General features: G+C 39.5%; 3 protein-coding genes across 4 annotated transcripts in view; all 3 read left to right on the top strand.

The window, feature by feature from the left end:
* spg7 (SPG7 matrix AAA peptidase subunit, paraplegin) overlaps positions 1 to 10576 on the top strand; it is a 240869-nt gene that overhangs the window by 216346 nt on the left and 13947 nt on the right. The gene's annotated exons all lie outside the window — the stretch shown is intronic.
* Positions 143 to 2162, top strand: cklf (chemokine like factor). The gene is made up of 4 exons (XM_071919555.2): positions 143 to 277; positions 854 to 1009; positions 1292 to 1387; positions 1686 to 2162. The coding sequence occupies exons 1-4, from the start codon at positions 191 to 193 to the stop codon at positions 1794 to 1796; spliced, it is 450 nt and encodes a 149-aa protein (XP_071775656.1). The 5' UTR covers positions 143 to 190; the 3' UTR covers positions 1797 to 2162.
* Positions 2311 to 8303, top strand: cmtm3 (CKLF-like MARVEL transmembrane domain containing 3). 2 transcript variants are annotated; one of them, XM_071919554.2, is made up of 5 exons: positions 2311 to 2525; positions 6080 to 6235; positions 6440 to 6535; positions 6737 to 6854; positions 7245 to 8303. In XM_071919554.2, the coding sequence occupies exons 1-5, from the start codon at positions 2409 to 2411 to the stop codon at positions 7271 to 7273; spliced, it is 516 nt and encodes a 171-aa protein (XP_071775655.1). In that variant the 5' UTR covers positions 2311 to 2408; the 3' UTR covers positions 7274 to 8303. The 2 variants fall into 2 exon arrangements, with proteins under 2 accessions (XP_071775655.1, XP_078138788.1); XM_078282662.1 differs by having other exon boundaries at positions 6737 to 6863.

Below are 10576 nucleotides of genomic sequence, written 5' to 3'. Positions count from 1 at the left end.
CAAAACATTCAATAATCAATTATGATGTTTTCTTGCTCTTTTCAGTCACATTACAAGTGCCTAGCAGTTGGAGGTGTGAAAACACCGCACGTATTCTTAGAAACAGTTATTCATGTCCTACGCAGCTCAAGGGAAATTGCATGATTCAGGAAACAGACGGACAGACTTTTGCAAATGAGATCAGAGCAACATGTCGGAAGATCGCAATAAAACAAGCATGGAGGTTGATACTGCCTTTCTCAGATCCAGGAGGGGCATCCTGAAACTAGCAGAGATGGTGAGACATTATCACACATTATCAAAAGTTTTAGTTTCCGCACTGTGAAAGCCAAGAAAACACTGGCGATGTCTTGAACTCCGTTGCCAAGAAGGGGAACAAGGTCCTTGAGGCAATAACAAAGCGGTTTACTGTGAAACAATGATTTTTTTTGCATTTATGCTAGATTTTTACTTACCCATGTTAATGGAATTAGTTTGCATTAAAATGCAAAGAGCACCTTAGAGGCTATAGCAAAGAAAACATTATAAAGTGGTGATACAGAGAGATTAGTGGCAGAAAACCTCACAGTCAGATAGCTGATGACTAGTTCCTCTTACTGTAAGAAAGCAGAATTGGGAAATATGTGAAGGGAAGTCTGAGTCCAGGAGTTTAACAGACAATCTGTGGCTGCAGACTGTGTTTTAGTCCGTACAGACCATGGATTGATGTGTTGCTCTCTGCTGGACATTTAGTGAAAAGTCACAGGACTCGGTACTACAGGCTACTAACACTCATATGCATGAAGTTTTACAATTTAGATTTTGTTTTATTGCAGTGATTCAATATATAATGTATATATTTCTTCTTCTCTAGGTGACTCTGTTTGTGGCATTTGTGTGTTTCGCTGCAGCATCCAGACCGAAGTACATTGCAGCCACAGCCTTGGAGTTTCTGATCACTTTTTTTCTGCTGTTGCTGTACATGCTCAAGCTGAACAAGAGGCTAACTTTCTTCTTCTGGCCTCTCATTGTAGGTGATCTTTTATAGCACAACAGCAGCAACAGTATCTTACAATAGTGTATAGTCCTTGCAACAAAAGAGTATGTGCATGCAGGTTGTTTTTAGAATTACACACGGGCCAGAATGTCACCTTTTTGCCGTACCATGTATCATGCATTAATGTATTCTACAAGTTTTGAAATATCTGCAAATGTGACTTTAACAAATTGTGACTTTATCTGCTTTATCTAGTCTCTAATGTCTCTTGTGTTCTGTTGTTTCTATTTGTCTCTTCTCTTCTCTTCTCTTCAGGATGTTTTCAATTCAGTGTTTGCAGCAGCCTTCTTGATTGTCTTGAGTCTGATTGCTTTGTCTACTTACACTGTCAAGGGCACGCTGGGCGGAGGGGTGAGATAATATTTCTATAATCTATAATTGGAATCTCAATTCTGTAGTTATGGTGGGCAAATTTGTATATTTGGATTCTAGTTTTCCCCCTACTACTGAATAAAAAGTAGTTTTCAAGGATTGCTTTTGTCTGAACAAAGGCCACATGCACTGCAGCAGAAGCAGACTAGAAGTCCCCATGACAAATTAGCGTTTGCAGGCCTAGACACACACACACACACACACACACACCACTGCCAGAAGTCTTGACCTGTAGTCTAATGCTGCATTCATTCTGAGATCTGCTCTCTATTTCCAGATCGTGGGTTTAATGTCAGCAGTGCTGCTGTGTGCGGACAGCGTCATGCTCTTCAAGAACATCACATTCAACAAGCCAAGAAATGAAACCATGAATCAAGGACACGAATGAATTAAAGAATTAATTAATGAAAAATTCATTAATTAACTGAAGAAATGATTCAAAACACATCGACTCCCCACACCATTTATTTCTGGCTCATATGCATGTGCTCTGAAATCTGAATAGGCCTAATTGAACTTACTGTAATTAGTAGTCAATAGTCAATAATATGTTAAAACATTTGCACAAGTGGTAGACACGGTAGATAGATGCATAGACATATTTTAAGATTCTTATTGCAGTCTAAATTGATGTTGTGAATCATTTTGAAGATGTTTACATATTGTCAATATGGAATTCACGTTGATGATTAAACCTATTGTCTGGAGAAAAGTGAACAATAAAGATATTTGCTTTCTCTTGTGACACCATGAACTGAATATTTCCATTGAGTCGCACAGTAATGTGTTTTCTGCAGCTGGCGGCATCACGTTTCACATCTGGAGAATGCAGATGTTGCGCTTTTGGGAGCGAGAGCTGCGTTTCCGCGCTGTCATTGTTTCCGTTTCCACTTCCAAGAAGCCACACGCCTTCACGTAGCTTTGCATTTTGCCCCAAGTCTGTTATCTTACGTGGACTGAAGCTGTCTGGATTTGAGAAGAGTTATTATTCTTCACAATAATGGGGGACATCGAGGCTCCCAACTCGACTGAGCCGCGCCAAAGTGTCCTACTCTCTATTCTCCCGAGCAAAGAGTTCGCCACCTCAAGGAAAGGAATGCTGCTTATTGCTGAAGTGGTAAGAAGTGACCTGAATAATCATTTTTTAAATAACTTCAGCAGAAGTTAGTGTACCATTGTTTCGCCTGTAGGCTACAGCATGAAAGTCAAACCGCGCCATTACGCGCTTTGGATACTATGAGTTTTATTTTTTACCTACATTAAACACTGAGTTCTCACAGTTATGAAAGCTATATATTACAATACACAGCTCGAATTAACTTTAACAGATTGTTCAACTGCTCAATTCTTTCATTTTTAATGTAGGTCGGCCAATGTTTCCATCACAAGGTTTCCATTAGTCAAGGGAGGAGCGTTTAGTGTAGGGCTTCACAGCAACGATGAGGTAAACTGTTGAAACTTGTAGTAAACTTTTAGACTGGAATGTATAAAGACACTTTACTGTGCAAAGTGTTGTTATAAGTACAGACGCACCATCTCACCGGCCTATTCTGTTCAGTATTGTCTTAGGTCGTTAGAGTCGTCTGTCTTGTCAGAGATGAATAACGGTATAAAGTTTTCTGAATGTTATGCATAGTATTTCTGCATAAACCATTGAAATAGTCGCTGCAAAAGCCAATAGAGAAATAGTTCATTCGATCATTACGGACTTAAAATTCCAAGTGAATCCAAGTCTATATTTTCAAACTCAACAAATCAGGAAATGAAAGCGGGGGTGTGACCAGCATCATGTATGTGTGGGAAGGGTCCTTATGAAATAATTCTGCTGATTCACAATAGATCAGATCTTCTCTAACTTTCACTTACTTGCAAGAACTCAATCACTCCTGTCTAAATCAGCAAAAAAAATCTAGTATAGGGGACTGAACTAATAGAAAAAGCTGCATTATAATGTACCCTCACAGTTCTGTCATGTGACGTTCAGCGTCTGTGTCAGAGCAGCTTCCCACTTCCCCACAGTTATCTCCTTCACACTGATGCCATAATATCTAGCCGGAGGCACAGTCCCCAGTGTCTATAAGTGCAGGCTCCCCCCCCCCCCCCCCCCCCCCCTGCCCTTACAGACACAATACAGCCTTTCTGCTCCCACTCCCCTTGGCTGTCCCATGCTAAAACTTTATGGGATCTGCTGATAGTAGATAACAATGGTAAAACTCTTGAAATCAGAAATATGCTGTGTGTGTGTGTGTGTGTGAGAGAGAGAGAGAGAGAGAGAGAGAGAGAGAGAGAGAGGGCATGTGTGTGTTAGGGTTGCAGAGTTTTGCACATGATTCAACATATCATAATTTATGGTCCAGCACCTTCTATTTGTGGCAGGATGTGAAAGGATGCACCCGATATCCAGTTTTTAAAGAGTATACTGACAATGCAAAATAGATGTAGCAACAGTAGTAAAATAGCTGATTAGCTCGCCAGTTTGTGGCTATAACCTGCTTCTGTACCGAGGACTGATCTAACAAGTCAAAATGGGATTTACCAGTTGTTTAGTCTAGGTTTTATCATGGCATTGTGATACTATTGCATATCATTTTACTTCTGGTACAGTATTGGGCCAAGTCCGCTGTGTGCGTGTGTGTGTGGGAGTGCATTGCTGGAACTGCAACCTACATGTCCTTGTGGTAGCTGCAAAACTATTTATGTTGGAATAAAGTCACATAGTTTTATTGTGTTTCTGATGCAATTCAAAGCGTACAGGCTGTGTTATGTCAGCACACCTCACAGTCAGTGAAGCTGAGCCATTAGATGTGAGGCTTCCAGCGAAAACAACTTGTAGCTTTACCATTCTTGGGAGTATTAGTCAGACAGATACCCTGCTGTGCATGCATTATTATACACAGTGTGTCAGACCACCCTGTATTTCTCATTAGGTTTTTCAGTCTCAGCCACTCCAAGGACAAGCAAGAGGCCCGATAAGGAATGTGAAATCACAAGGTGTACACTTCAGATGTTGTAAAAGAAGGTCCTCGCAGTATTTGGAATATTTTCAAAACATATAGCAGACATTAATGCATGATACATGGTATGGCAAATGTGTGCAAAGTATGCCTATAAAGTAAAAAATAGGAATTGTCAAAGTTCTTAGGTCTTAGCTGGGATGGCTCTGATTAGATCTGGTTCTGTATGTGTGATGTTTTATTTAGGTGAAGTCACAGCAAGTCACAGTACCATATTAATGATAGCCTAGTCTTTTCAAGTGTAGCATGATGGAAAACAAGCTCTCCCCCCAATCTGATCTTACCTCAAAATACAGTTTACCTTTACTCCAGAGTTTTACATACAGTACAAACATACATAGACCTGTAAGCAATTCAAAATCGTTGTGAAATGCAACAGTGTAGTCTCACACACTCTCTAGCCATTCAATAACTAGGAAAATAATTTGTTTTATCGAGCAGCATCTTGTGCTTTTAAGTTGTTTAGTGCAGCACAGTCATGATCCCTACATTCTGGGTTTTATTCTTCATAAGAAAACATGCCAGAGGATCTACCACGAACCTCTGATAAGAGGTTCAACAGTTTACCTGTCGGTGTTATCCTACAGGGACGAGTTCAGGATGCACAGTAGCAGTATTTTGATGTAAAGTGTAGAGTAAAGCCTGTGGCTGCGAGAACAGCAGCTGCAGCAGTTTGGGTTCGGTCAGGGGGAGTTCCTACCCTCGGGCCGGCCTTCTCCGTCTGTAGTCTGGATGACTGGCTGAAACAAAGACAAGATGGCCGGGCCTGTTTAAGATTACAGTGTCTGGACTTGCTTGGGCTGATATGGTTTGTCCAGCACTTCCAACACAGAGCCTCAAGGCAAGGCAGGCTCGCTTGACTTGTGCTATAACCAACGGCGAATATGTTTTCATTACACATATATGCTTTCAGACACTTTATCGTGACAGTTTAATGGCTTTGCTTCATTATACGTCTTCGTGTTTGTGTGTGTCTGAACGAGTGTGTGTGTGATGTGTGTTTGCATGAGAGGGGGAGAGAGAGAGAGAGAGAGAGAGAGAGAGAGAGAGAGAGAGAGAGAGAGAGAGAGAGAGAGAGAGAGAGACAGTGTAACAGTGTACAAGCCTGTGTGAATAAACATTGTCTTTTAACAGCTGTATCTCCTTACAGCTTGGTACAGGAAGTGGGCCTGTGTGAATCACAGCTTTGGGGCAGTGTGACAGTTTCTTGAAGGGAGAGTTTTGCCATTTCAACAACAAGAAGATTCAAAATCAAGATTCAACATTGGATTACAAATGGAAATTTCCCTTCGGCTTCAAGCAGCTCAATTAAAAACAAACAGAATAACTTTAAAGTACAGAATAGCGGTCATAAGAACATACAATTAAATGCAGTAAAAAATCATACAGTAAATACACATGGGGAAGGGTTGTGGGAGCAGCAGCAATAGATAAATACAGACATGTGTTGCAATTAAAATGCAATTGAGTCCATGTTTAATACCATTCCTTTTAAACTTCTGATGTCCTCTTGGTTGAGTTTAGTTTAATCACAGAGACTGAATGTTTAAATGTTTTACACACAATGAGAAGCTTTTGTTCTAAACTTCCCATTGATCTATACATACATGTCCCACTAACTTTTCGCTCTCTGCATGTGTTTTAATTGTCTTTTCAGGCTCTGTCCTTCATATCGTTCGTGTGTTTCGTGGCGTCCACAGCGGCGGCCTTCGTCACGGCGCCCCTCCTCGAGTTCCTGGCTGCCCTCTTCTTGCTGTTCGCCTACTCCACCAAATTCAATGAGAGATTCAAAGGATTCCACTGGCCTCTTATGGTGATTGCACATTTCAAGCAAAATTCAAAACCTTCTCATTGGATATGCATGCTGAGAAGATGAACTTAACAGCTGTGATGCTCCACTGCTATGTGAAGAAAACAAGGCTTAAGTAAATTCACCACATCTGAAAACCAAAAACAACACAATGTGCAATATGCTTTCTTTCAGTGAGTCATTGTGTTCTTTTTTTCTCTCTCAAAGGATTTCCTGAGGTGTGTGAGTGCCTCCATCATCTTTTTTATCATCTCCATAATTGCAGTGTCCAAATACGTAGACGGTTCCTCCAAGGCTGCTGGGGTAAAACTTGACTTTTGAATTATCTCATCAGAGCTCATACCACTGTAATTGATGTACTTCCTAACAGATAGTACACACACATACACACACACACACACACAGAGACACACCTACACACCTCATCTAGTATTACTTATTTTTGTCTGCATATTGTATTCTACTTCCACGCTGTATTGATATCAAAGGACATTCTCTTCACAGATATTTGGGTTCATCGCCACCATCGTTTTCGCCTTAGACTTTTACGTCATTTTTAACGACCTGGCAAATTTCCTCAAGCAAGGTGGGGAGTCAAATGACGAGCCATCAAGACAGCAAGGTAACACAAGTGCGTACTCTGACATCCTTCTGCCCCTTTCTGAGGTTAAGCTCGCTAGAAATGAAACTTACAAAAAGGAAATGCCGACCTGCATGTTGATTTCTACTGAGTTCTCATCTCAGAAACACAGAATTATGATGTGACAACAACTTTTCTCCTTCACGTCTCAGTCGTCTCATTGTTCAGTGGTTAGAAACGTGTTAGAAACTTTGTCCAAATGCACCGTAGCACACATGTCCACTTTCTTGCATGAGGTGAAGTCTGTAGACTCATCAAGGCAAGTTTCACTTTAGTTTTTTACAGTATTAGGTCAAGAGGAAGTGCACTCTGGAGAAGTAACTCTGATTCTGATACCTGAGGTGTTTTTGACTGCTGTCTTTTGTCTTCTAGATGATTCCTCAGAGTACGACTCGGACTGAGCAGTTCACTGCTCACCGAACAAGATAACCAGCGGCACAAGAAATGCACAGACGGCCTCAGCTAATCTGGCATCTGCAATCACACCTTTCATCCTGCCACAAGGTTACATGAAAACTGTGTATAGCAGAGATCATTCAAAGGACACACTGATAGTTGGTTAATTATCAATGCATTTAACAGTAGTAGGATTTCAAATTTAGGATTAAAGGAGTACACTGGGAGGCATTAACTAAACTCAGTTATACATAGAGTATTTTCATATAGAAGACAACATATAAAAAGGGCAACGTGTTTTGAACAAGATCCTCTTCAGCGATCTCCTCTGAACAAATTACTTCTGTTATGCATCCAAGGGATGGAATTGTATTTCAAATATTAATCATGCCAAGACATTCAGGAAAACAAGTCTATGCAGACTTCTGAAGGATATATTGATCTTTCTGATCTCGATGTCATTGCAAATAGTTTTTAGAAACTTGGCACAAATAATGAAATCATGATCCAGTGTATTTCGTGCTCACTCATCCAACTTCTTCACACAAAGGACTAGATTTGGAAAACATGTTAGCTGTTATTTTTAATTCTGATTCTGAAACTATTGTAAAGCTGTGAAACGTGTTTTGTCTAATTTTAAGGGCTTTGATATTTGTTTACAGCAGATCCAGAGCCGTTTGTAGGGTCTACATGGAGGAGCATATGAGTAAAGGTTAATACTGTGATTAATAATGCCGCTTGGGGGTGTCAGCTGATTCTTGGGGATGTATTATTGTGACCCTAAATTGAAAGCCCATTGATAGACACAGTAACCTACAACACTAATATCCTATGAAGCCCTGGTAAAATGTTACATTGTCAAGTCGGTCCACCAATGTAAAATACCTATTTTAGTGAACAAATTTATTTGAAACTGCATAATTGAGTTATTATAGGGAAGTTGTGCAGTTGTAGTTGTTAGGATGGGTTTGATTTGAAGCTCTGCATAAACATATTGATGTGTGTGTGTGTGTGTGTGTGTGTGTGTGTGTGTGTGTGTGTAGAGGGGGGAGGGGGGATCATTTGTAAATTTTACAGCATTACTCCAAAAATGTTTTTATGTTTACTGTGTTTCACTGAACAGATTGGCAGCAGGTTGGCTGGTTTCACCCTCCGTCCAATACCCACTATGCTTGCTGAAGCTGAACTTTACAGGAGTGTATTTTTGTAATATTGGGATAATGTTCGGTTATGATATTCTGATAATATAGTCATACAGATTCCAGGTCTCTTGCACCAGTTAACAGAGTTTAAGCAGGGTGCTCTGCTGTTTCAGTTTGTTCGCTATATGTGCTTCCCATGAGCTGTGTAAGCCATAGACTGTAAAAATATGTAAGCATAACAATGTATTGGAACCACTTGCTGCAGTATTATTTAGTTAAATGCTCAGTGTCATTTATGTGAATCACTGTGTTGTATTGAAAAGCACCATTGCTCATTTTGGTTGTGCATTCACTTTTCAGCTTTTTTCTGTTCATTTCTGCTTGTATGTTTTCTCCAAACTAGTGTGTGTTGATATGATTTCTATCCTCTGAGCCTTTGTTCCTTCAGTTCACCCAATGGCACTACTGAGAAATTAGAAGCAGCAGAAAACCTTGAGTGACTGACTGTATTTATAATATGCACTGCGCTGCATATGTGTTGTGACTGCATTATGAATTGAAAATGGTAGACTGAAAATCATTCTCGAAATCTTGGCATCAGTGGCCTCCAATTTCCATTTTGGCTTTCCAACTGTTGTAAAACTAACTGTAGTATTGGGAGTTAAGAAAATACTTCCCAGTGTTGTAGTCAATTCAACAGTTATAGATTGTTGTGCCTTTGATCAGAGGATGCAGATAATTTAATATGCGACTTCTGTGGCCTCATTTATAACGAGGTCTTACAATCAAATTTAATTTTAGAATGGTGCATAGATAGAAATCCAAAATGTTCCTACGTATATATGTGCACGAACTTGATGTGATAAAGCTCCCAGATCTATGCCAGCTGCTGGCTTGATGTGCGCACATCTGCATTGCAAAATAGAAGAAGCTTTGATTGATGATAATTAGTGTGTGACTTTAGTAGTGCAAGGAAATGAAGCTCATGTGCACTCAAATTCCTTAAGTATGTGCATGTGTGTGTATTTCTGGGCAGAAGTTGCATGCATAGATACATTGAGTCACAGTCCTTTGCCATGTATACACAATTTGAGAAATGATCTTAACATCACGATGAAATCCGAGTACAACTCTATAAATGAGGCCCCTTGTTTAACTACTGTAGGTTAAAAATAAAATTTGTTCCACAAGAACGACATCTGGATTTCAGGGAAGAACTGTTCTGCCCTTTGTGCAAAAAAAAAAATTAAATAAAAATGGAACCGTTTTCAATAATGTCCAAATCACTTTATTTAAATTGTCACTATAAACTATATTGATGTTGAATCTATAGAGAATGTTTTAAATACAAAAATACAGCTAAGTGCGGCATCATGCTGTACAAGACAAACCTTGTTGTAATCATTATCAAAGCACACAGAATTAAAAGGAAACAGATGAGCGTCTCACTGTAAAAGAAGCCATTCCTAATTTCACCCAAAAAGTCAGGCTGATCATATAGTTAATAGCACAATCGGGAAAATAGTGGTAGGCATTTCTTTTTTCCTCATAAATACAATTAGACCATAATATAGCATAAAGTTATACATAGGTTGCTAGTGTCTTTTAACAAACTTAATGGTCACTTACAGAGCCACTTGTTTTTTTTTTTAGGATATTAACAAATAGCATAATGCACTTGCATGATTTTTTGCAAGATAAGCAGAGTTAGCTGTACAACTTGTAATATTGTTACACCACACTGAAACAATCAAATCCATCAATGTGAGAGACAGACATAAATACACACATGTGATTGTCTATTCAAACAACTCCTTCAGTCACCGAACCTGGAGCGAAATAGTAATTGAACACAATATAAATTAATGAGAAAACATGAGAAGGGCTTGATTTATTAAGCGTGTGTTGTGCCCATTTCTGAGGCTGTTTAACTGTCTCGCAACACAAATCAAGCGCCCATCAATTTGAAACCATATTCACATACATTTCTGCCCCGGTTTGTCCTACATTATTAAAAGCTATCACTATCAGCTCATAAGAATCAATTCCGTAATTGACAATTTGTAATGTTTCCTCACACACAAAGTCTTTGACATCAGGCCTTTCTCTTGGTCCACTGTAGTCTCAAAGAATACATTTTAGACAAAGACCAGGAGATGGCGCTAT

This window comes from Centroberyx gerrardi, chromosome 1 (genome assembly GCF_048128805.1).
Source record: "Centroberyx gerrardi isolate f3 chromosome 1, fCenGer3.hap1.cur.20231027, whole genome shotgun sequence".
NCBI lineage: Eukaryota > Metazoa > Chordata > Actinopteri > Beryciformes > Berycidae > Centroberyx > Centroberyx gerrardi.
Note: the sequence above shows the minus strand (reverse complement) of the source record. Positions and strands in the feature narration are given on the sequence as shown.

Bases quoted from the DNA above. Each gene is read 5' to 3' on its own strand.
- cklf (XM_071919555.2), top strand. From the start codon at position 191: ATGTCGGAAGATCGCAATAAAACAAGCATGGAGGTTGATACTGCCTTT. The intron at 278-853 runs GTGAGACATTAT...CTTCTTCTCTAG, and splicing joins TCCTGAAACTAGCAGAGATG to GTGACTCTGTTTGTGGCATT. The intron at 1,010-1,291 runs GTAGGTGATCTT...TCTTCTCTTCAG, and splicing joins TCTTCTTCTGGCCTCTCATT to GATGTTTTCAATTCAGTGTT.
- cmtm3 (XM_078282662.1), top strand. From the start codon at position 2,409: ATGGGGGACATCGAGGCTCCCAACTCGACTGAGCCGCGCCAAAGTGTC. The intron at 2,526-6,079 runs GTAAGAAGTGAC...TTGTCTTTTCAG, and splicing joins TGCTGCTTATTGCTGAAGTG to GCTCTGTCCTTCATATCGTT. The intron at 6,236-6,439 runs GTGATTGCACAT...TCTCTCTCAAAG, and splicing joins GATTCCACTGGCCTCTTATG to GATTTCCTGAGGTGTGTGAG.